The sequence below is a fragment of the Apteryx mantelli genome, chromosome 19 (assembly GCF_036417845.1).
Source record: "Apteryx mantelli isolate bAptMan1 chromosome 19, bAptMan1.hap1, whole genome shotgun sequence".
Classification (NCBI taxonomy): Eukaryota; Metazoa; Chordata; class Aves; order Apterygiformes; family Apterygidae; genus Apteryx; species Apteryx mantelli.
The window spans coordinates 6,447,897-6,474,634 of NC_089996.1; the positions used below are offsets into that span (position 1 = coordinate 6,447,897).

At 43.1% G+C, this 26,738-nt stretch overlaps 1 protein-coding gene across 1 annotated transcript in view; it reads right to left on the reverse strand.

Moving 5' to 3' along the window:
* DNAH9 (dynein axonemal heavy chain 9) overlaps positions 1–26,738 on the reverse strand; it is a 207,981-nt gene that overhangs the window by 18,196 nt on the left and 163,047 nt on the right. The window contains exons 59-63 of the mRNA XM_067308503.1: positions 25,085–25,212; positions 6,461–6,688; positions 2,282–2,473; positions 1,600–1,791; positions 647–817 (exon numbers count right to left, since the gene is read on the reverse strand). Coding sequence (XP_067164604.1) covers positions 647–817; positions 1,600–1,791; positions 2,282–2,473; positions 6,461–6,688; positions 25,085–25,212 — 911 coding nt within the window. The remainder of the gene's footprint in view (positions 1–646; positions 818–1,599; positions 1,792–2,281; positions 2,474–6,460; positions 6,689–25,084; positions 25,213–26,738) is intronic.

The following is a 26,738-nucleotide window of genomic DNA, read 5'->3' on the forward strand; positions in this document are numbered from 1 at the left end:
CGGCAAAGTTCCAGAAACAAAGCTGGGATCTTAAGTTTGCAGAACTCAAAAACTGAACGAGCGTTGGCTGGTTTCCAAACCTGTTAGGAATGCTTGGGCCAGATTTTAATGAGCTGTGAGTTTCGAGAGGAAGGGCTGAGATCAGTCTGATACATAAGCATAATGAGTAAGTTCAGCTGGAAATAAGGAATTACAAGACCCCTGGGGAGCTTGAGGGCTAGGCTGGACCTGGTGGACCTGGCAGCAGTGGTAAGCGGTAAGTGAGTTTTTGCTGGCATGTTATGCCTGGCAGATCTGGGAGCCCATTGGTATGCCAGTCATGGTGTGGTGCACAGGGACTGGTGGCTCAGAGACAGTGGAGGCCACAGAAGGTTTATTTGCAATGTCTTCATGGGATGATAATGAAGGCAATGTAGTTCAGGGGGTAATTAAAAGCCACTGTCCTATTAGTGACAATCACCCAATTACATCTCACTATGGTGATGTCCTGCATAATATGAGGCTGGCTGTTCCAGACACTTGGTTTACATCAGGAAAAGGCAGAACATGTTATAATAAACGGTTGCGAGATAAATCTGATTTAGACAGGACTGCTTACACGAGACAGTTATCACAATTCAGTGGCTCCTCCCACTACCATTCTCACCGTTTCTTCCCTGGTCACCCCTCCTCCTTCACCCATGCTGGTGTCCCGAGGCTGCATCTCCAACACGATGCGGAAGAGCTTCTCTGAGGTCTGGGTAAGGAATCCAATTTCAGCATTTGGATGGAGGCCATACAGATAAGGAGACTCAGGAGGCAAGGCATCATCTATGTACTGTACCAAAAAGTCAGGTATCAGGTTAGACACAAAGACCAGGGCACTTTGTCCTCAGAGTACATGGTACTAGAATTATCATCCACCCAAGAAAGTTAGCCCAGGCTGATAGAACTTTGCTCATGGCTGAAACACCAGCAAACTGACAGGAGAAAGAAATGTACGGTTGTTTAAAGAAGTAAGAATTGCCTCAACTCCTACAGCAAAAATTTGGTAATTGTTAAAGTTTGACTTGGCTACATAGCTCAGGCCTGGACCTTCTCTAGCAATTATCTGCTGTGCATTTCAGCATCAATATTCTGAAGTCTCTTGCGGGAATTTAGCTTCCTGTAGTTAGGTTTTATGAAGAAAAACAACCTAATATATGTTTCTCTGCTGCCGCATTTGTGTACAAAGAACAGATGAGATCAGTACGTAGATCAACACGACCCTTCAGTGTTTCTCATCGAAGCTGATGATAAAAGGAGCTTGAAAGGGCCATTTTAGCAAAGAGTATGTGAATGTAATTTTCTAAGAGACCAGCTCAAGTCTCAAGAACCAATACAGTTGTTCTATTCATGCATGAACAGAATGAGCTCATGATGAAGTAGCAAATTACTATTAAACTTGGTTCATCCAAGGGAATGCTGAAATGTCTACAAAAAAAAGAATATAATGGGAAATAACAGGAGGTGAGTTGAAAACTGCAATACTATTCACTGCCTCCTAAGACAGATTATAGGGCAGTTATGGAAGACATTACAGTTACGCATATAAATAACGCCAGAAAACAAAGCACCTACCTGGTGATAACCATTATAGTCCATGTTTCCTGGGAGGGGGAATCCTGGAGCAAGGAAGAGTTCTCCCTCCAGCATTTCTGGCTTAATAAATTCTTCCAAATAGGTTTTGCAAAGCCGTCTGTCCCAGTCATCTGTAATGTGACCTCCATACATAATCTCACCAAAGAGGTAGCGTAAATCATCGTATGGGACCTGAAGAAGGAACCAGAGGGCATGAAGGAGTTCAGACAGCCATAGCTCCACCAGCAGTCACTGAGCTGCAGGCTATACTACTGATCTGCACAGTGAGTGTTTCCGTTTCGCTATTTCAGTTTTCTAAGTAAACAAACATTAAGTAGCAGTCAAATCCTAGCTAGGGAAAACTGAATTGCAGCATAGATTTTGTGCAGTTTCCCACTGAAATGCAGGTTTATTAAGTTCCATTAAGCCAAAGACCTCCATCACACCTGCGAGGTGTTTCATAAAGATCACAGATGCTATTTGATATATTTGTAAGCTGCTACAGATACAAGCGGTGCTGAAGTTTTCCCACCTCACCCCAAAGATATACCAAAATGTGAAGTTATAAAGTTAAAGATACTGAGGAACTGGCATTTAAGGAAACTTTCCAGAACTTTCAGCACAAGCCAGTCCATCACTGGTAGTTAAAAGCCACCAAACAGCCCATGTTTGATTCACGTACCTTTGAGTTGGCCTCTAGGTAATTATACAGCACATTAACAGAGATAGTGAGGTCTCCAGTATTAAAGGGATAGGAGCGGTTCCAGCCTTGGGGGCCAAACTTGCGCCTTTCTGCCACCACAGCATGGAAATAACAGAGCGCAAACAGGATGCTCTTGAATTCATTCTCCCGGGTGCACATCTCCAGGGTATCCTGAAACACAGGCAGAGAGGCAGGGCTGTGTTAACTCCACACTGCCCTCTGTCTCTGTGGCTCTCAGGACTCCACAGATACACCTGACTTTGGACGGCAGTGAATTGACTTGCTCCATCTGTTCATTTCTGCATAATCTACACATTCTCTAGTTTTTCTAAGTTTGTGGTTTGCACTGCAAATTTATCTACAAACTGATGCATATTTCCCAAATTAAAAGTTTTCCATCTATGTGGAATTTTTCCATCTCATAGTGACTTTGCCCAGGAACACATGTTGACAGCTAAGAGGGGAAGAAAACATGAACTCATTCAGTGCACCATCACCTGTACATGCCCCACATCCTGCAGCAAGGGCATGGAGAGAAGCACTGAGCAAAGCAGATGTGCCAGCAGTGGGACTGGGGCAGAGGTCCTAGGCAGGGATCCTGCTGAGGTGGACTGTGCCTGGAAGAACTACACTCAGGTCTGTACCTTGGATACAAAAGATTTCATCTGGGCAGCATCTTTCTTTGAGTTGCAGAACTGAAGGAGCAGGGTGCTATCCCAGAAAGACTACATTCTGCACAAAGTCTGCCTGACTATGTGCTGCAGCAGCATATTCACTGACAACACAGCCTCACGGGGCTGGTACCCACCTAGCATGCTAAGGCAAGAACGGGAGGAACTGCCAAAGATCCAAGCAGGGGAGATCAAATGCATGTGAAAAAAACCAATCCAGTCCTTCAAAGCCAGCACAGCAACCAGTGCTTCATTGTCCAACTTCCTGGCTACTCTTAAAGTCTGAATATCTATAAATGAGTAGGCAGAATCGTGATGCCGGAGGTGGAAGGGCAGGAATCTGAGTCATTCAATCAATGAAAATGAACAAAGGGAACTGGTTTCCAAAGAACCCCAAATGGTGCTCAGAAACTGCAAGTGACAATTACAGCAGTAGGGCACGGAGTAGGAGCTGAGGCAGCCAGGCCCATTTCCAGCAGTGTGAGCATCACTGTTATGGGAGAGCAGACCAGAAAAAGCAATCAAGAGCTAGAGCTATATGCATGGTACAAGGCTAAACCACAGCTTTCACAGAGAAAGCTGGCACCTGGTTTCTGAGGCAGAAGGAGGAGGAGGCCTAGCCAGCTTTGGCCCTAGTTCTGAGATGGCAAGAGTGGCACATGGCTGTGCAGTGGATCCCCTGCCCCATGGCTGGAATTACATGATGTGATTGCCCATGGTCAACAGTATCGCTCGGAAGGGAGCACCCACAGCTCCCACAATATCCTCTCTGCAGAGTGGGCTTCCATGCCAGGACCTCAGACTCAGGCATGCACACTGCAAAGGACCCAACTAAAAGCCCTGCTCTCCAGGTCTCCCCAGAACTGGGAGATGAACTTGTGGGGAAGGTCTTAGCTGTACTTCCACCCACTTCAATGCAAACCCTCCTCGGGAACCATGTGTGCAGGACACGGTGGCCCTGACTTGCATGGCTGGCTGAGCAAGACACCAAGCAAGGAGAGTGCAGGTATCCCAGTCTATGCAACAGGGGCTACAAATGACTCCTGTGTGACTTCCTTTCATTACTTTCAGTTAAAAGAGTCCATTGTGTTAGACCTCTAATGAGCTGGAAAGTGTAGCACAGCTCAAGGCCTTTGCTGAAAAGGGGGGATCCCAATGCTGCACAGCATGCAAGACATTGGCAAACAGCATAAGATGATCAAGAACAATCCAGGCCCTGTTTTCCCTTGATCAGACAGGACTCTCTAAGATCCCTTTGTTATCAGCAACCTGACTTAGTATCTCATCGAAAGAACAGGCTCAAATATGGGCTGAGCTCATTTTTCATTTCAGAAAAACATCCCTGGACTTCCAAGGGAGCTTGCCTGAATGAAAACTGAGTAAGAATCCAGCTCAGTCTCATTTGGCCTTTCTATTTAATCGTGCTTTTTTCTTTAGCTACAAAGCAGAACAATAATCCCCACACACAATAATAGACCTTCTTTGTGACTTTCAGCTGAAAGCTAAATTTGAACATCCAGTCTGTACAAAGAGGGGAAATGAGGTGTAAAGGGGCCCCACCCACTCGCTCCAGGATTTGTGATAAGAGACATTTTATAATACTCTGACAATTTAGGAAATGTTAATTACTACCTGATTGAAATGAGCAGAGGCAGGATGAAAACGTTACTTTCGGTGAAGGTTTTCCCCTCCCTTGCTCTCCAGGACTTTTTGTGGAATTCATGATGAATGACAGTAGATAAAAATGGAATAATCTCCGACTATTTGTATTAATCCTTGTGTTGTGCCTCCCAGCTGCACCTGCTCAGAGATGTTAGCTCATACACTCAAGATTTCCTCAGAACCCAAGTGTCTAAATGTGAAAATGACTGTGAACTGTCTCCATTTCTCTGCCCCTTGGACTTGTGCCTGGGGTCCACTATAGGCTGTGGTTAGACAAGTGTGGTCCCAAATAACAGCAGGCTGCATGGAGAGAAAAGAATGAGGAATCCTGCAAGATGTGACCTGTGTTTTCCTGGCACTCAGTCACCGAAAGAATGGAGACATTAGTTATTGCTACACTAGTAATACAAAAAGCCAAGGTGCAAGAATACCTTCAGGCCTTTCTGGCTGCTATACATTCAACAGCTAGAGTCTTGCTGCAAGAGCTCAGCATGCCAAGGTAATGGCAGTGCAGGATGTGCGAGTGAAGGTAATGGATTCAACGCAGCAGAATGCAATGGTCTGTGTCTCTAAGAAAGGTATCATCACAAATGTGAGTGGTTAGCCCTTAGCCTTTTGTCTCATCTGTAAAAAAAAAGGGATCAGCAGAAGCACAGCAGCCTTTAGCAGTAAGATACGACAGGCTCCAGCACTCATGCACAGAAAAGACTGTTCTCTAGTGAGCAACCAGCACATCTTCATCTATTCTCCGCTGTTCTTGGCAGTCTCCTGTCCTGCAGTGACCAGACAGTAACTGAGCGAGCTCACAAGGTGGGCTAGTTTCATCACTCGTGCAGTTTCTACTTAATAATAGAGTTATAATGAATCTAACATTGCTCCACAGCCATCCTTTGTAGCTACCAAAAGAACATTTGTCAGTCATTTCCAGATGCTATACTTTCATGCCCCCTGCACCGGAGAGCTCTGCTGCAGTTCCAGCAGCGAAGAGCAGTAACAGTGGCCAATATAATGTGAGTATAGGTATGTGATGACTGCGGGATACCATGCAATAAGAGCAATAAGCAACCTACTATTAGCTATTCTTGCAGGCCAGCAATACTCAAGATAGCCTACTTTATCCCCATCTGGTAAAGCAAGTCCTCCCTGCAGAGAGATTTCAGCTCTAATTTACAACTCTTCTGATGACAGCAAGGTTTTGAGCTAAAAGGCCTTTGGGCCAACAACACAATGTCCCACTATCCTCCTCTGAAAAGTGATCTGGGATGTGCCCATATCTTGGGAACAGCAGGTCTGAACACCAGACGCCAGTTAAACAGATGGGCAAAAAGGCAAGCCTTAATCCTGTTCTGTTCTCCATATCTTTGGGAGTTAAACGTAATATGCCAGCGTCCAACCCAAACAGCAGTGACACAAACACAGAAATCAAGTCACAACATGCTAAAAGTCTCCCAAATGCTGCACTCAGAAGTTCGATTCCTTAACAAAACAACCCTTTTTAATGATCATAAACTGATGAGTAAAGCCCTAAGCCAGGCACAGGTCAGGTATCCCGTGACATCCTGGAGGACTGAAGCCGTTCAGGACTATCTGAGTCCTCCCTTGGGAACACCAGAGCTTGGAAAGAGGAAAGAGGGCTGGGCCCAGTTCCTGGAGAAGAGAGGAAGGGTTGATGGAGCTGGAGGTATATGATGTAAAGGGATTCATACATTATCTGCCTGGGAGTGTCATCGTCCATACACATCACACTGCATACATGGATCCAGCGGCAAGACAATCTGTCAGCCTGTCCAGTGATGCTAGCACTGAACCCCGCTAGCGCTCATACCTGGTTGAAGTTGTCAAGGGCTTTGTGCAGGTTGGCATGCATCCCAGTTGGGGCCTCATTAGTGATTTTGATGGAGTTCTCCAGGATTCCCTGGGGAATGATGTGGCTGTCGGGCGAGGGTGCCGGCTCTGCACTAATGAAAACACGGAAATCCTGGTGGCTTCCCTCACTATGTTGCTCGAGCTTCTTCTCCAGAGAACTCAGCCACTTGGCCACCAAGTGGATGTTCTGGTAGGGACAAAGAGGACAATGCTTCATCAGTCACCCCCATTTACACCTGCACTGAGCAGGCACCAAATTCATCACACAAATAAACAAATGGCACCATCAAGCCTAAAGAAATTGATACTTCCCCTGATAGTCCTTCCGTGTAACTCACAGCCCCAAATATGCTGGCACATCAAGTAAGTTTTAAAATTCAAAATAACCAAAATAAATAACCAGAAATTAGGGAAGCAGTTCTTGGATTGTTTGTGTTCTTGGGTCTGATAATCTTCTTTTTGTTACAGTAACGTATAGCTGATGATATAACATTATTTTCCCAGATTTGGCAAGCTCAAGTGAAAATGTTTGTTCATTTTTAACAGAATAATGGTGAGGACCCTCAATATCAGTAAGTGACAGATAGTGAGGAAAAAAGTCAAGCAGGTAGTTTTACAAAGACTCCTTAACATAAAATATTTGCTTATTCATGCAACTAATTAGACATATCTGTCAGAATTATACAGATATGGTGAAGTGGATGAAGACTTGCCTCAATTTCTCAGCTACAGTCCTATATAGTGTTGTAGTCTCTGGGCAAGATGACAGCTTTTTTTAGTTTAGGAACAGAGCAGGTAACACACAGCAGGGATTCATGGGCTAAAACCACTCTGATTTAAAAGTTAGTTGTGTAATCCAAGCCGGCTGTGTTAACAGGCACTCTGAAAGGTTATTTATCCGTTTCAAAGACAGGACAAGGAACTTGCTAAACTTAAATTAAAAGGAGCCGCCAAAAAGATAAACTGCTTGCAGGTGGCAAGGAAATTACATAAAGGAATCATATTAGAGGCTTAGAATAAATGTATATCACCTATAAAAAGGACCAGAAAGGCACTCTTGTTGCTAAATAGCAGATTAATGGAGATTATTAGGAGTAAAATGACATTTTTCAAAAAGTGGAAACTGTATCCAAATGAGAAAAATAGAAAACAGTATAAAATCCAGGCATGGTAACACCAAAAAAGATTTTAAGAACAATCTTCTAAAGACCATAAAAACTGATAATAAAACCTACTCCAGAAGCCAGAAACCTACCAGAGAGCCTATAAAACTAAAAGATGATCAAGATGTACAGGGAGTGCCCAAGAAAGGGAAGGCCATAACAAAGCACTTCACTATTTGCATGGATATTCACTGCAGAGCTTGGGAAGGGTCTCACATTACAGCTCTTTTTACAAGGGCAGATTCACAGAATTGCTAAGGTTGGAGGCAGTTTGGGAGATGACCTAGTTCAACCCCCTTACTCAAGCAGGGTCACTTAGAGCAGGTTGTTCAGGACCGGGTCCAATCAGGTTTTGAACATCTCCAAGGATGGAGACTCCACAACCTCTTCCAGTGTTTGACCGCCCTCACAGTAAAAAAGCTTTTTCTTATGTTTGAATGGAATTTCCTGTATTTCAGCTTGTGCCAATTGCCTCTTATCCTGTCACTGGGCACCACTGAGAAGAGTTTGGCTCCGTCTCCTTTACTTCCCCCCATGATGAATTTATACACATTGATAAACCACTCTGAGTCTCCTCTTTTTCAGGATAAACAATCCCGGCTTTTTCAGTCTCTCTCCATATGACAGATGCTCCAATCCCTTAACCATCAGAAAGATTCTCTTAGATTGAAGCAGCAGATGAACCGTTTTTAGGATGAATTGATAAACTAACCAGATGGTATCTACCCTAAAGAAACTCAGACATGGAAGCGCTGAATTACTGCTTGCTATGTACTAGGCAAACTGGTGGAAACTGTAATAAGCAACTGAATTAACGCACAAGCAGTGTGAATTAGAGTAAACTAGGAATCTAAAATTCTCTCTCCAGTTTGGATTAACAGGTGGACATCCAAATCTGAGCTTGTCACCATAAACTCCCTTTACAGTTACTGGAAAGGAACAGGCATTTCCAGAAGGCAGCTCACCAGGCCTATTTTAGGCAAAATGCTGTAATGTGGTATTGCCTCCCCAGGGTCAGTGTTTCTCAGTGTTTGGAGCTTACTCAGAATGAGATGTTTAACTTTCAGATGGCAATATTTCTAAGTAAATATTTGATGAAATGGGAAGGAATCAGCATGGCTTTACTCAAGGGAAGTTGCTTTAGCCAAGGGAAATCTTGCCTTGCAAGTCTGCTGGAGTTTTAGAAAGAGTCAGTGAGGACGTGGACAAGGGTAATGCTTTTCATGCTGTGGACTTCGATTTGCAAAATGTTTTGACAAGTTCTGTCCTGAAAACTTAAATAACCTAAACCCTAGCAGGTAAGAGGGAAGGTCTCACAGGCTAACAACTGGTTAAAAGACAGGAAATACAGGGTGAAAAGCTACTATTGGAGTTTGAGCTGTTCATCATATTCAAAATTTACTTGAAAAAGCAAATGATCAGAGAGCTGACAAAATTACTACTAATACAAAGTAATTCCAGGTAGTAAAAATAAAATCTGCAGAAGTATCCCACCATTCTAGGTGACTAGCTATGAAATGACAGAAAAAAATTCAGTGTTGATAGATGCAAAGTAATGCATACAGATAAACAATTCTAACTATATATATAAACAATGATGGGTACAGAATTAGCTATTACCACTCATGGAAGAGATCTTGGAGGCTTTGCGGTTATTCTCTGCAAACAACTATGCAATACTTAGCAATGTTAAAGCAATCAAATGTCAGCAAAGGAACAGAGAATAAAACTGGAAACATTTTTATGCCACTCCATAAATACGTAGCATGCCTTCATCTTGAATACAATATTCAGTTCTCATTTATCCCTCTCAAAAAGGCCATAGCTTCCATACAAGAAAACACTAAATAGACATGAACTTGCCAATTTGGAGGGAGGAGATCAGGGGAGGAGACAGTGAAAGAAGAACAAGAATGTAGGGAAATCAAATGATAAGATCAAACTGCAAGTTTAGAATGAATAAGTGGAAGTACATTTTCATAAGATGTGTAATTAAACTGTGGAACTGTGTCTCAGGGTTTTGTGGAAGATGAGAGAATCATAGAATGAAGCTGAGCTTAGATCCACTATGAGAAACACCATGGCATGTTTGCCCTGTTTATATACTCTTTCCCTCAGAATGTGGATCTGCCTTCTTACAGACACGGTTTTGGGCTAGACAGCTTTTTGGTCTACCCCAGCACAATGCTTTTATAGACTTGTATCATACAAGAATGTCAAGTGAGTTCCCTTACGAGAACACAGAAACTGCCTTTCTAGCTTTTATGCTGGAGGTTTTGAGTATCTCTCGTGAGCTGTGGAGAGGTCACAGCCAGGACTGGAGAAGATGAACGGCTGCAGAAAAGGAAGGGCTGAGGTACTTTAGGCAGGAGTTGGGACAGAGCGGCTCCTGCTTTCAGAGACTATAGCGAATATTTGCAAACACTGAAGGGATGCATCAGCATTCAGAAATGGCACATGAGGCAGGAAGGACCAGACAGTGATGCACCTATCCAGAGGTGCTGGAGTACCTCGGGAGAGAAGACACTGAGAACTCAGTCATGTCCAGAAACAGTGCCCTGCTGTGCACTAATGACTGTCCTTCCACACTCACCACATCCTTACAAAGTCCTGGGTGCAGTGCCACCTCTCAGTTTTGTATATGATCTTGTTAAAGATCAGCATTTACATTTGGTGTCTCAACCATACTTTTTTTTCAACCTAGGTATATATGTAATTACCACGGTGAATGCTGACTCCTGATAGTGACTGCAGTGTATGTAGACTTGACTTCTGGCTCCACAGCTACAACCATCCAGCCTCTACAACCCGCTCAACTAGTGGGCAGGCTTACCTGAGAGTAATTTCCTTCTCGAGTATCACAAGGCAAAAGTCTGTTATTGGTTATATTGGCACAACTTTGATACAACTCTGTTGACTAACAGTTGCTTTAGGCCTCTGGATCTGTATTGATTTTCAAAGGTATTTATATTCCTATAAAGGAATAAAGGTATAAAGGTATAAAGGACTGTGTGGAATCCATCAGACCAAATAGATACGTCTGAGAACAGATGTCTGCAGCTGAACTAGTCATCCCATCTCTCCTGAGAGTCATGGAGAAGGTGGGGCAAAGCAGACGTCTGCAAAAAATCAGATAAGTCACTCCTCGAAAGTGCCCATCTCTCCACTTTGCCTAGAAAAGGAGGCTGTGATGACTGCATCACATAGGTGTTAAAGTTCCCCATTCAGTGGTGCTTTCAGAAACAACCTAGTAAGGGAGATACATTGCTCTCACTGGTTTCAGAAACATCAGAAAATAACAGAGCAAGTGTGCAGCTGCATTTTCAAGACTAACACCTTTTAAATATGTGTACTTATCTACTTCCAAATTTGTTTTACCTTCTATGGAATTGGTTACAAAGTGCACCAAGAACTCAGGAAAAGCCCCTATGCCTCCTTGTCAAAGACCTCCACATTTCAGATGTAAGTACCATCTTCTCTGTAGCTTGGTAACCAATTTTGCCCTCTTACGCACGCATTTTATCGGGCTAGCTTTATGCCCAAGATCAAATAAATTGCTAGGGGAGTCCTGCCTGAGGTCAAGCATCAGTCTATGAGGGGAAAGCCGTTTCAGAAACATGAGAAAAGAGAGTAAGTGTTGGGGGAGGACATGGACACCTTGCACCCTGCAGCCCTGTTGCCTCAGATCTGATTCACATGACCGGGAACAACATTTCTTGTTTAGAACTTCATAAACTCAGTCTCCTTCCCTGAAAGGATTTGGGATGTGTTTATATCAAATGGAGCGTGGAGTGTTTCGGGGTAGACGAGTAGGAGACGCCCAAACCAAAGAATCCTGTTATGAAGGGATCATGTTCTGGGGGGAAGTGGGAAGAGTCATTCTGTTGTAAACTATAACTGTGGGAAGAGCAACGGACAGAATGAAATTATAGCTGACTGTTAATGCACCAGTGTTTGCTTGATGCATTCAGGATTTCAAGAGACAAGGTAACCCCCAGGGTGCAGGCAATCAACTCACTCAAAAAGCACTAGTCTGATAATAAAACAGGAGTGGACAGAAACATATAACCAAAATGTTTCAAACAGCCAAAGAGATTTAGTGGCTGAGGGGAACATCTCAACGGAACAGCAAAAGAAAAATGGTGCATTAAATATCACTTTAATCATAGACTATGTACCTGACCATAAGTAATTTCATCTTTAATTGGTATTTTCTTCCTACAGCTGCTTTTAGGGTTTTAGATGGCTGAAAAATAATTGCTTTAACTTGTGCTGATATGACATCAATGTTCACTATTTGTCAGCATCACTGCCTTCTAACAGTCAACTCAGGGAATATTTCTAATCTAAAGATAATCAAGTGCATTTATATATTATCCTTTTGTGATAGAAGGGAAGGAAAATAAGAATATATGCAGTGAAGCACAGGTTGACACTAAGAATTCATGGCTTGATCAAATGACATGTCTGCAAAAAACAGACATAAATAAGCGTAAGGCTCAGACAAGGTAAATTTTATATTAAAAGGACTGAGCTGCTGAGAAGAGGATTCATAGGTTTTAAGAAAGCTTTGCAAATTAATTCTCAGCAGTCAGATAACACAACTTGACAGAATATGACTAATGACAACATATGCGGTCACAATAATTGAATGTTATTTCAATTATCAATAACGACATAACACAGACAATGCTACATTAACACAAATCACATCTGAGCTACGTGTCGATTGAATAACCACCTCCTTTTATTTGTTTTAAGCCTGCCTGCCGCTGATCTCATGGCATGCCTTTAGTTCTTCTACGTGAGAAAGAGGGGATAAACAAGCCCTGTTCACCTTTCTGTGACTCCAGGCTTCACACACTCCCAAGACTCTCTGCCTAAACCACACTGTAGAGTTTATGTCACACCAGTTTTACATCCTTTTCATTCCATAAGACCCTCCACCTGGGAGAGAGGAAGATAATTCATTGCTTTATTATGTTTTTCTGAGCCAGATTTTGAAATCTGTGAAAGAGCTGTTGAATAAGGGCATCTAGGTAGACACACAAGCAGGTGGAAAAAGACAATTCCCTAACGCCTCTGCTTTTTTACAGCTCTTGTCTTAGTCCAGGCTGTGGGCAGACACAGACAATGATCTCAAATTCACAGGTACGTTACCTTATTTTATGAATGGAAAGATAAAGTGGCCGGATCCATGCAGGTGGGGGCTACACCCTGACAAAATCAAAGAGCTGAAAGGAGGGTAAAAAAGAAAGCTAAAAAATATTGCCAGGCACACTGAGGGTTACCACAGTATCTTGCTTTGTGTTATTTCTCCACTTTGCATCGTGGAGCACAAGTGGGAGAGAGCAGGCTACTGGAGGATGAGGGTCTGTGGGAACGGCAGGGTTAGGGTGCATATGCAGGAACATGGGAGCGCCAGAGGTTTTGTCTGGGAATTCACTTCCAAGCCTCTCTGTGCTTTTGTACTTCACAAGGTAGAACATATATCACAGGACACAAGCGTCGCTATGGAAACCATCAGAAATAGTACCACATATAAACCAGCACACACGCCACAACGCATTCCCTTTGCTGATAGCAACTGGAGACCCTTCACCTCCCAGAGAGTGGCTTTCCTCCACACTTATCACAAGTCACCTCCTACAGCAACGGCAATTAGTTGGTTTTACAAAGTCTCAGTCTGTTATGAGATCCTCTCAGAAAATAACAACTGATTATACAGTAAATCTGAGAGCCAGGCTGGACAGTCCAGAGAGAGCTGCTACACTCTAAACTCACTATATCACAAAGGGGTGTAAAAAAGGACAGGAGGGACATTGTAAGGAGTCTGTTCCCTCGGCCATGCCTACTCTCAAATGCAGCGTAAGGTTTTATCGCATGAGAAGATGCCACAAGCACTCGGCAATGGCTCGGCTCCATCCTTCCTCAGCCAGCCCTATGATCATGTGAATACTACCACAGGCAACTCTAAATGCATAAGAGATCTAAGTGCATAAGCAAGGATAAACCCTCAACTTCAAAACTACCACCAACACTTACTCATACGTTTATGAGGTCAAGCTATTTCCAAGCAACAAGCTGGCCTGGAACTACCTTGGTGCGAGAAAGGCAATCCCAGAGCTCTAGAAGCACCAGAAACATTTTTCTTCGTCTTTAGCATGTGTTTTTGCCTAACTAAAATTTCTGATTGAGCGACACTCTGCCAGTTTACCAAAGGTGCCCTACATGGCAGGCAGCGAGGCACACATCACATTCACACCTTTGTGAGGTGCTTGGAATTTTAGCAGTGGTTCCCTAAGGCTCCTTCAACCCTCAGTCCATGGGTCACAGCAGATAGGGAAGAACACATGCCTGGTCCCTCCAGAATCAGCACTATCTGAGCACTTCCTGAAGCCCTTAACCTTTACTGAGCCCCTTCACCCACAGCCAGTGGAGAGGATTACAGCACCTAAGAGTGAGTTCAGTTAATTTGCTGCCCTTTGGTCTCACCTCTGAACATGCTGTCTGACCACTCCTCATGTCACTGGGTCCTATGAAGTTCCCCACCATCTTACTTGGCCTGAGCCAAACTAAATAGCTATATGTCATCTGCAAACAGCGTCACTTCTCTGTTCATCATCTTAGCCACAGTGTTAGTAAAATATATGCAATTAAGAATATGATGGCACCACTCTTAGCTTTTTTTCTGCAATCAGAACTATCCATTTATTCCCATTCTTTTCAGAATGTGTCTCACCTGCAATTTATGGTGTGATTTCATGAATGTATGGACACAGAAGCAGTCCTGATCTAGCTATATATGTACTGACAACACTGAGTCAAGCTAGTAGAGATATGAGAGGAGGCTACACACCTAACTAAGCATGCAGGATCTTGGCTGGCCCTGTACCAGTGCAGTACTGTAAGCATCCGATTGTTTTTAACAGCAATTTTTGGAAGGAAGCATAATTTATTTTGCATGTTCTTTTAGCACAGACATGCCTGAATGTTGATGAAAGTAAATGAAGTATGCCAGGGACAATTACAGGGGAAATTGGCTCAGCACAGCTTCATTCTACACTATTGACCTGTTTTACCCTTCAAAACCCTCTGGGTCATATCCAAGGTGTCTATTGGGAGTGATCCTTGGCCTATACTCAGTCCTGAACTGCCAAGGAGCAAGCCAGTCACCTTGGTCCAAAACCAGGATCAAGACCTGTGTTGACAATGAGACAGGACAGATAGTTGAAGTCCAGCACAAGGAATGTCTCCTGGCACCGTTTAACTGACAAGTACAGACATTGCCTCTGGATGATGACAGGAGGGAACACTTCAGGTACAAAGACAAATAAAAGAAGAGAGTAAGTGGGGAATGATCAGGTGAATGGAGCATGATGGAAGGTCTAAAGAGAGGCTAGTAGAACCTAGGAGAGATGAAGGACCAGCTAGACTCAGCAGTCCATGGTCAGACTGGAGAGGACATTCAGGGAAGAAATGGAGGCAAATCTTTGCCTCCTCTGAAGAGATGCACTGAAACTATTTCTACAATGGAAGCTGCCAGATTGGGTCCCTGTTTGACTTCTGTCAAGAATGTATTTCTTCCTTCTGATCAAATCTGGCAGCAGAAGAATGGGGGATCACATGGATGCACTTCTATCGAGACAGAACCTGGCACAATTTAAGGCCTGGGAAGGCATTTGAGTTTGCCCTTATCTCTCCTCCCACTTTTCCAGTGCTTCAGCCTCTGCTTAAAATGTACAGTCCAGAGTTCAGATCTGAATCTCAAACCAAGTTCAGCCATTAGTGGCATGTGAGACTGCAGGGATTTGCCAGGCCAGAGAGCAAGAGAAGGTGAAATGAACAGCAAAAGACAATTGCTTTGATTAATCTCAAGAAATGGAGGAAAATAAACTTTATTTCCAAGAAGACTCCTACTACAGTGGTGTTTCAACCCACCATAAGTTCTGCAGCTCTTAAGACAGAGGTTCCCACTGTAGTTTTATCACTCAACTGGACCTGCAGTAGTTGCAAAGGCATTGGAAGTCCAACAGGAACTTAATTCCATCCCAGATCCAAAGTTGGATTAACTGCTGGTCTGTAAGTGGATTTGCCATTTGAAAAGCTTAGGAATGGCTTTTGGAACACGAGCATCAATGAAAACTGCTGTCTGATATTCAATATCTTTCTCCATCAGAGTTTCTGTCCAAAAATCATGAACCAAAAGCTAGAGATGGAGAGGGTACTTTTTGTTTCACATGCCCCTTGGAATGAAAAGATACTGTGTCCGGAAGGAAAGGTATTTTCTTCTTTACTGAAGCAGACACTTAGTGCCAAATCTGTGTGTGCACCTACCTAGCAAGGACAATGAATCTCATAGAGGACAACATACGTCTTTTGCTTGTGGGCAAGACTGGTTGTGAAGTACATGAAAAAGGCTCCAGTGTGTTTAAGATGCAGTAAGTGCTCCACAAACATCTAGATTTCATATGGTTTTGGTCTAGGAGCTCAGTGTTATTCAATTTAGTATATGAAACTGGCTCAGTGAAGCAGCAACCTATGAGAATCGAAAGATGCTCAAGAATTAAATTAACTTCCTCATGAAGTGAGGGAAGTGACATTTTGGCTAATGGATGAAGACTACAATTAAATTGGGAAGATCTAATGTCTGAACTCTTCTCTGCATCAGTTCATCCAGATCTACAGCTGTAAAGATGTAAACAGCTTTCACTTTTTCTGCCCTTAGGCTGATGAACACTGTTTGGAGATTGTGATGGTCAAAGTGCTAGCAAAAAGCTTCAGAGCATGGACAGCGAGGGAAACACAGCAGACAGTTTATGCTGTCATGTAGCTCAGTACTCCTTCTATGCAAGGACCTTTTCTCCCTACACAAGGGAGACTGCATGCATCAGAGAAGCTAACTTTGTGACTGCTTTGCAATGGGAAGGTGAAAGAGCACAAAATCACTGAATCACTGAGGTTGCAAGGGACCTCTGGAGATCACCTAGTCCAACTCTTGTGCTCAAACCAGTGTCAATGACAGCAGGTTGCTCAAGACTCTGTCCAATTGGATCTTGAATACCTCCAAGGAGGTAGACTCCATAACCTCTCTAGGCAACCTCTTCCAGTGTTCAACCACCTGCACAGTAAACAAGTGTTTCTCATGTTTAAATGGAATTTCCTGTATTTCAATTTGTGCCCATTTTCTTTTGTCCTATTACTGGACACCACTGAAAAGAGTTTGGCTCCAACTCCTTTGCTTCCTCTCAGCATATATTTATACACATTGATAAACCACTCTGAGCCTTCTCTTCTTCAGGCTAAATAATACCAGCTCTCAGTCTCTCCTGTTATGATAGATATCCCACTCCCTTAATCATCTTTGTGGCCCTTCACTGGACTCACTCCTTCCCCTCTACTCAGTACTGTGTGAGATCACATCTGGAGTCCAGTGTTGAGTAGAGGGGAAGGATGTCCTCCCTCGACCTGCAGACAATACTCTTCTTAATGCAGACCAGGAAACTCTTGGTTTTCTTTGCTGCAGGGTGCACTGCTGGTTCATGTCAAACTTGCTGTCCACCTGGACTCCCAGATCCTTTTCTGCAAAGAAAGAAGGCCACATCTACTTTTTCTTCCTGATCCTGTGGTCTGTAGCACACACTCACCACAAAGTCACCAGTGTTGGTCTGCCCCCTAATCCTAACCTATATGCTCTCAACTGGCTCATTGTCTGTCCCAGGCAGAGCTCCATGCATTCCTGCTGCTCTTTCACATAAATGGCTTCTCTCCCTCCTTGCCTTCCCAGCCTGTCCTTCCTAAAGAGCCTGTATCCATCCATTACGGCATGCCAGTCATGTGACCTATCCCACTACGTCTCTGTGATCCCAATGAGATCATGTCCTGCAACTGCATGCAGACCTCAAATTCTTCAGTGAAGCTAGATATGACACCTACCAAGGCAAATAGGAAGGGGTGAGAGGACATGCTGTCCAGATGGATACCCTAGGCAAGATATTTTTCTCTCCAAGCTTCAGGTGTCAAAATGTTCAGTGTTTATGCAATCAGCTGGTCACCTTGGCCTCCAGAACAGAAGATCCTTCAGCAAGGATCCTTCCTACCTAGGACAGGTGTGTGAAAGGCAAGTGATATGATTCATTCTCTAGGTGCCCACAATTACTGACAGGAACCCAGCTTACAACATACATTTATCTTTTAAACAGCATTTATTCTGCCCCCACCTTGTCTAATGTTTGCATTATCTATTTTCATTCATTTATAGAAGCACACACTATGATGTTAAGTGCCTACAAAACCAGGACAGCAGGGAAGATAGGAAATAAGACATTTAACAACCATACCAAGACTCCACCCATAAAGTAATTAAACACCATCCTAAAAACAGTTAGGGCTTTGCCACCACAACTCTGGGGAGGCTGTTCCCGAACTTTACTCCTCAGGCATCCAGCTTTCCACTTCCAGCCCATACCTGCTGTTTATGCGGCAGTATTGTCTTCTACCTTAAGAAGCCTTTTTTCCCTTTGCTATTATTCCTGAGTACATGACCTTGTATTCTGCGCTATTAAATTTCATCCCATTTCTACTACTGCAGCCTTATAGGCTTCTGCAGTCTTCCAATATCACATTTCAATCTTCCTCTGTATCAATGACACCTCTCCTAATAATGTGTCAGTGCTAAGCCAATAGCACATACACAGTTTTTAGAGCCAAGCTCATTTCTTAAGACTGGCCTCATGACTGTTATTCAGGAATTCTACAAGCAATATTGACCTTCTGTAGCTTCCCTAATACATTCCTGTGCGGCACTGTCTCTATGGCTTTACTACAGTCCACATGAATTAGAGCTGCTGTATTTCCTCTAAAACTTCAGTTACCTTCACAATGGAACGTATCTGTTAAGTGGCATGATCTATCTTTAGCAAATTCCTATTATGTTTAATCTCTTTGCCTTCATGTCTTTACTTATTTTGTTCTTCAAAGTTTGTTCTGAAACTTTGTGTACTATTGAATTTACACTAATTAGTTTACTCCAATGCTTTTTCCCTGTTTTAAATACAGGTGCTAAAGAATACTGTTATTCTCTAGTCAGATGGCACCCCTTGATTCGACAGATTCATTACAAAGGCTTGCAATGAACTTGCACTTTCTTTTACCAGTACTTTAATATTCTGCGATACAGATTATCTGGCTCTTTGAGTTGAGCACGTTATGCTCTTTGATCTGATTTTCCTTCTACTTTTAATAAATCTTGTTTTCAAGAAAAAGTATGTTTGTGTGTGTGTTTTGAACAGCCAGCCCTCAAGGACAGCAAGTCTTTCAGCTTTTGAGGAGAGCTGGCATCAAGACTCTCACAGCCAAAATATTCCAGGCAGGGACTGGAGAGTCGCAACAAGCAATTTAGGGAAGATGCTGTTACAGGAATGGCACAGGCCTGTCTGCTTGGCAGCAGGACCTATCCTCCACCCAGTTGCACCATGAAAGGTGAGAGATTACTCAACTGTGCAGAGTTTTTACAAAAGGTGGAAAGATCTTCACACTAGGAAGCCTCCTTACAAAATCAGCTGCAGAGGGCAGAGCCGTGCTGGATCCTCAGTCTATCTCCTAATGGTGATACCTGGCTGCTCCCTACCTCCAAGGCTACAAAACATGTCACAAGTGATGACCTGACAATTATCTCTACATCTCTTTTAAAATTGAATTCTACTCCTTCAAATGAATGGAAAGCTATGGAGAGAAGGGTGGTGCCTGGAGTGTGTGTGCAATTTCATGCGCGTGCAACACAACACCAAGGTCCTACAGCACTGTGTGCTATCCTGTCCTAGGATAATGCCTTAGTTTGGACCACTTTTCTATCGATCCATCCCCAAAGAGACAGCTGGGTAGGTGGAAAATACAGAGGAACCAACAGGAGGCCCAAAATTTTGGGCCTTGGAAAGCTCCATCAGACCATGCTGCAGAGCTTAGATGCTGGAACCACAAGGCAGGTATGAAATAGTTGGGATCTTCACATTGCATGCTTCTATCAGGCAGTCACACTGCCGTAGCTGCTGGGCACCCCTCACATATTTCAGGGAAATTTAAGAGAGAGAACAAGCTAAATAAATATTCAGTCCAACTGCCAATTCTTTTCCTGCTTGAATGTGCCTTTTGTGTGATCCCCAGGACCTCCAGGGCTCCGCACTTAAACTGGTAAGAGATCCCCCTCCTAAGAATGCTCATATTGTGGCTCTGTGCATCCATCTCACTGAAAAGTGCCTGTGTAAACCAACAGGATGGGAAGTGCTTTTTATTCATTGTCAGAACCTTACAAATTCCCTTACAGTTTCCCTTACAAATGAGATACCTGAAACCTTTGTGAAAAGAGCTAGTTTCCATCAGCCAAATGCTTCCATGCAACTCCAACTCACATCTTGAAAAGAAAGCAAGCTCCTTTTTGCTCAGGGCAGAAGGAATACATATCATTTGGAAACTCTTGAAAAGGAAACCTGTTTTCTCATTTAATGACCCCCAGACTATCCCACAGCTTGTGACATCACGGAACCTGCATTTCTCCAAACCTTATCAAAGAGAATCCAAAAAAACCTGTTTAAAATTTCTTCTGATTTGAGAGAAACATTAAGGGGTATGTGTGTGTGTGTGGGGGGGGGGGGGGGAATGGGATACTAATATGTGCATTTATTCGCATTTGTATTTTTTCTGATGTTTTCCATGAATTTTCAGGGTGCCAAAGGAGGGGGGATCCTATATTTGAAAAAGACTGATATAAAAGCAACTTCCCACTCTTATTTTATATCTCCATTTCTTTCTCAGGGAAATGAAGACCATTTGAAGAGCAGCCCTTCATGTGTGATATAATCAGAGACTGATCTTTTGCAGGCTACTGCCTGCTGGAGACTAGCAGAGAGCTACGGCACAAGCAGACCACAGTAAAACTGGTCAAGAGGTTTCTGACAGATCTTTTCTTAGACAGAAGATGTCAATCCATCAAAGCTGAAACCTACATGCCAAGGGCTGGCTTAGGTGACCACCTTGTTTCTGTTTCCATTTTCTTTTCTTTAAGACATTCTGAAATGGTCAAACGCTCTGCACTGATATTTGCAGCATAAAGAAAATCTTGCCGTTCCCTCTCCCAGAACCTTTTTACCGAGAAGCGGGAGGTAATGAGAGCAAAAGTAAATATAAAGCTAAAAAAAGTAAAAAATAAAAAAGCAACAAAATGCAACAAACATTCTGACTGCTGCAGAAGAAGGCAACTGGTCATGTAGCAGCTGTGATTCCTGGAGATGTTCTGTGCAGCTGAGTTTCATTCACAGGACTTAAGCATTTTCAGGAGTGGGGTCTGTTGGCAACTCCATGCGCTCCTCAGGTTCCCCGGCACACCTAAGCCCTCCCAGCTAGCTGGTACAGATGTGACTGCTGCCGTCCAGTCTGAATACAGGTTTAAAAACTGTTCTCACAGCTTCAATACCAGCTTTTTCTGCAGCTTCTCTCTTGTAATGATCAATCAATGTGTAAACCAGGTATTGTGTAGCAGCTTCACAGACTCTATGATTAAGTCTGTAAGGAGACATGTTGCCAGGGTCACCGGTTGAAAAAGTCCCGGTTTGACCTGCTGGTGATCTGTAAGCCATACTACAGCCACCCACTATGCATTTTGACAGTCTCTCAGCTAACACACTTTCTCCTTAAATCTTCTACTTAAGACTGTAGACAGTGTAGTTGCAAAAAAAGGGGTTGTCTAAATCACAGGGCCTAAATTCTCCTGCCAATGAAAAAGATCTTGAAAAAAATGTGATTTTGTGTTCATGCAAAAATCTAAATGAATAAAAACAAATCTAAAGGTTTCTTCAGACTTCAAGGTGTAGTTTCATTGTCCATTCCAGTACAATTATCCATTGTTCATTTCATTATCCTACCTCCTCAGCAGACCCCTCTCCATCAATTATACGAATACTTCAAATTGCATTTGACAAATGATGTTGGAAGCTCAATACCAAGTGGTTAGAGGGTGTCCCTGTCTAAGGTGAAGGTACCAGATGTAAATCCCATGCCCTTCTTAGGCATCTCCATGCCCTTCTTAGGGCCATAAAAATCCATTTTAAACACCTCCAAATCTATGAACTATTTCTAAGGAGACCCAGACATTAAATGACATTAAATAGATTTGGATGGAGCTTAAAGATCACCCTCAACTCTTCAAGGTTGACAGACAATTCAGAAAAGAACAGCCGCTGGGCTTTACTATGGTTCTTCTCTGTGGCTCTTGTGTAACACATTCTCCTTCAGCCAAGTGCACTTTTGCCATGGAGGGGTTCCTATTTTGTAGATGGATCTTCTATATTTGTAGAGAATAATTTTTATCCATGGTCTTTATTCTTTCATGATCTGCGTCATCAAATAGTACAAGTGTAGGCACTGTTTTCACAAGGGACTGGAGCCCAAAGAAGCTGAAGAATCAAGGCATGTGATAATGCTGATGCTAGAGAAGCAAGAACCTACACTGGTCACACTCTGCCAGAGTGAGCCTCATCTTTCCCTAAGAATGAGTGACCGGGTGTTTTCTGCTCTTCTGTCTTGTAAAATGATTAACTCATGACAATCTCGATTTTCAGTGTGAGACGACAAAACTTTCAAGTTCCCTGGGGAGATATAGAAGCTACTTTCCTGAACTTGCCTCCTACAGTGTTGGTTTCTTTTCAGACGGGAACACTGGGAGGTCAACACATTTCAGAAGGAACCAGTCATAGAACAGTCCCTTCCTGACACAAAGACAGTGATCTTGCTTACATAATGCAATAAGGACTTCCTAACTGTTTCCATATTCCTTAACAACTGATTCCCACAAACCTAATTCTCCAACCCGTTATCATACAAAGTGCTTGATTGTCATTATTTCTGGTTCCAAGCAAGGGCCAGTAATAAACTACATGCATAAAAGCCATTTAGGTAATCATATAAAGAGTTTATCTAGGAGAAAGGGCGTAGGGGTTGATATAAGATAGCAAATTCAGTGGACAGAAGGGGAGTTCTACTTTATGTGAGCCAAGGAGTTGTTAAGTGGCTAGAAAAACACAGAACTGATACCTGATCCTAACAGCTGTTTTTCTGTCTGCTCAAAAACAAATGGAAAGCCTGGGTATAACGGTTCTATAGGTGAGATACAGCCTCCAAATAATAATTTAAATTAACCTGAGTAAATTACACTGGAGTGCCTGTTGAGATCTGCTCTGTCCTCTCTTTTATAATTAATGCAATGATTCACAAATTCTGGGACACTTGTGTATACTGAGTTGTCTGTGTCATTCCAGGTCCTGGGTAACTGATCTAGAAACACCCTTGAACCTGCCCGATTTTGCCAAATGAACCTCCACGTGACAAATACTCGCTATGATTCATCTATGACTGCAATGACAGAAGACTCCTGTGTGAGACTCTTACCCATTAACTCCTCCTGCGATGAGTTTGGATACCGATTTTAGCAATATCTGGAGCAGTCAGTGTTTCAAGCTTGTGAAAATGGTTTGTCTAATTTGTTTAAAAAAAAGGGGGGGGGGTGGTCCAGAGGATGATATCATTAGCACCTCATGCCTGACTGAGGCTGGTCTCTCTCATTTTATATTAAGCTTCAGTAAGAGTGGCCTTTGGAAAGATATGGGAACATGAGATGAGATAGAATGAGGTAGGGTCTTGAGTCGGCTTGGCCAATTTGGGTGACAGTTATGATCCACTGCTTTGTTGTCATTCCACGTGCACAACAGAGAAACCAAATGCAGAAACTGGACTGACAGAAATGGAACTGCCTGCCTCAAACATCCCGTTTGATGTTTCCAAGACTATCTGGAGGGTGAAGTGCTACCGGAGCACAAAACTAGCTCCCTGTGGGACCCTAACTGCCCGTATTGCTCAGAAGGTCTACCATTGTAAAAACAAAGGCAGAAAGAGCTATGATCTCTCTTTCGAAACACAGTCTGGTCTATACTGTTTTCTTCTAAACCATGCACAACATAGATCCAGAATATTTATTTGTACAAAGTTTTATCAGTTTTGTGACTACAGCAGAGAAAATCCTAGACTACTAACTGACTGTAATGAGTCCCAATACTAGCATCTGGCAGCCACTGCTGTGACCACTGAGTTTACCCCTGTGCCATTTGCATCAAAAACTGCCAGCAGCCAGCTGAATTAAACTCAGCTCTAAGCTCACTGGGGAACCAGCCTGTTCTGTTCCAGCGGAGATAGTCACACTTGGCAGGTGTTGCCAGAAAACTAGCTACATCAACTATCAAAATCATTCTTTCATATAAATCTCATTTTTGCAGCTCTTCTGATTAAACCCTTCAGTGTCCACTGAGATATCTTACTGATTGCTTTGACTACTAGAGAAGATGTTAATGGATGACATAAAAATACTTTTATTTCACATTACTCATCTGTACTGAAGCAACAGACATGGAAGCTGATGTTACTTACAGATCCTTTACAGGTACTAACACCCATTATAGGAAGAACACCTTTGCTTTGCATTACTAAATAGAGAAGATAGAGGCTGCGTATTTTCTTCTTCACCATCTCAAAGGCAAATGCCAGTATTGCAGCTACCTGTTTTAAGAGTTCTTGAAAAGCTTAGAAGTTTTCTACCTTCGATGGAGCTTGCAACAACAGTAAGAAGAAAGAACACAATAGCAATGCCATTTAATTTAAATACAAAATCAGGCCCTGACTAGGCTCAGATCAGGACTGCAAGCACTGTCTTAATCTAATTCATAAGCAAACAACTCAGTGATAGTAAATGCCTATAAAACCCAAATCAAGGAAATCAGAGGGATTCTCAGAGACCTGTAATTAGAGCTGTCATCAGTGACTGCAAATAAGGAAACTAAGGCACTCACTGAATAAGTAACTCCAGAGAGCACTTGACAAGAAAAGAGTTCCCCTCATACTTTGAAAGACTTGGAAACATTTTGCCAAGTTATGAGAGCATCACACATTTACATTTTGGGATGCGCCACCATAAAAGAATCAGCACCACTGTAGATAGCTTCTGAATACCCTATAGCATCAGGCACATTCTCAGTCACTTATTTAAATACTTAACAAAATTTTAGTGGTAGAAAGAACAAAGCCCTTTATTTATTCTCAGAGCAGATAAAAGCACAGGCAGGTGCAGAACAACCTTCCCTCAGAGGACTCCCTACAACTGTATAGGTACAGAGAGCTCTAAGAGCAAGAAAACCAAGAAGACTGAGTCTTATAAAAGTGGTAGATGGCGGCAATAGACAGTTAGAAAGTGTTGATGTTGAACATGCAGATAACACATTGTCCCATCTCCCATGAGAAAAGAATGATATCCTGCCCTCACTAATTTGATCAGCATCAAGTAACCTGGGAGAATTACAGCACTGTTTCCAAAAACACTGTACCTGAAGGATAACCCAGTGACCCTCCTTCGCAGCCAGATCTAGAGCTTGTTCTGCAACTACCTCTTGACCTTGTCCAAGGGAAACATTGTGGAAATTCCTGTTGTTAAATGTATAACGAAGTTTCTTGCCTAAAAGAAAAGAGAAAAACATTCAGCACTTTTTACCTGGAATCGCATGCAGCACAGCTGAGCTCACACAGCAGCAGCAAGGCAGAGTTCAGCCTTATCAAAAATCCTCTCAGAAGAGCTATCACACTTCTTATTATAGTTATCTTGCTGGCTCGAACAGGAGAGGGAACTGTGCAAGCACACAGTCTCCCCCCTCTCGGCAGTGGGGGACACTGTGTTTGCTGGAAGATCTTCACCACGTTGCAGAGGGAGAGGACTAGGAGAGGACTAGGAGAGGGCTGCATCTGGAAGAAGTTATCTTCCATTTGCAAGAAATATCTAGTCAGACTTGCACTTTAGTAAAACCTAATGAAGGGCATAGAAAATACTGAATAATGAATTGGCACCATACTCCAGCAAGGTAGGCTTAAGGCCGGTGCAGCTGTAATGAAGCGATGGCTTCATTTCATTCGATTTTTGCACTTTTACTGGTTGCAACTTTTCTGGCTGGCTAAAACCAAGTGCTCAACTGCACAAGTTTTTACAATTTCAGTTAAATGAATCATGGTTAGATATTAGTGTTTCACTTCCTGTACAAGGAAATAACACAGTGAGAGCCAGGATCACCAACTCGGCTCCAAAGGGAACCCAGGAATGTGACACAACTCTCCTCAGGGTCCATTAAATCCCACTTCCCTCCAGTTCACAACAATGAGACCTGATATCAGGGCAGGAAGAGCATAAAACACAACCCAAACACAGGAACTGACAGCACATGAGAGCACAGCTGAAGAACGGCTGTCTGTCACGGGGCTGAGGCTGCACAAGGTTCGAACATCTCTGAAAGCTGTTTGTGTCAATGCGGAAAAGGACTGACTCTACAATTATCTTAGGATAACCTAGAAGGTGCACCATGGAGAGAAGGAGAAATCCACAGCTCAGCAAAGAAGTGTTCAGCCACCATTCCCCTGAACGATGGCTTAGTTCAGCCTGGTTCCTCTGCTGGGGCTGCCAACCCTGCTGAGCACAACAGTGATCCGCAGCAGCCCTAAAGCAGCACTCAAAGGCTTTTGGCCCCTCTGCTACAGAGGGATGCAGGCCCCTCTGCTGCACACAGTCTTGTAAGAACTGACTGCAGCGACCTCGGTTTGGCAGTGGTACAGTCAGAAGTGTAATGGGGACACCTTATTTCCTGACCTACTGCAACTGCCACGTTCAGGCTGAAAAAAGTAATTCTTCCACAGTGGAGCTGAGAATCAGAGCAAAATTCTGCATGTTGGCAGCTTTAGAGACCAGGTACTGACAACAGTAATTGGTGCACCATGGAAAACACTGGCTTCTCAAATAAGGCCTCCTTCATGAAGCCCCTGTGGCTTTGAAGCCACCTGACTGTACTACATCTGACTGTCCACACCATAAACAACCCAGGAAGGATGGCACTAAAAACTGGAAACTCTGCATCTAACCAGCAGAGTGTTACAGAGAGTTGTTGTTTATTTTTATCTGACAGCATATTAGATACCTCTGATGTAAATTATAGGTTGTGT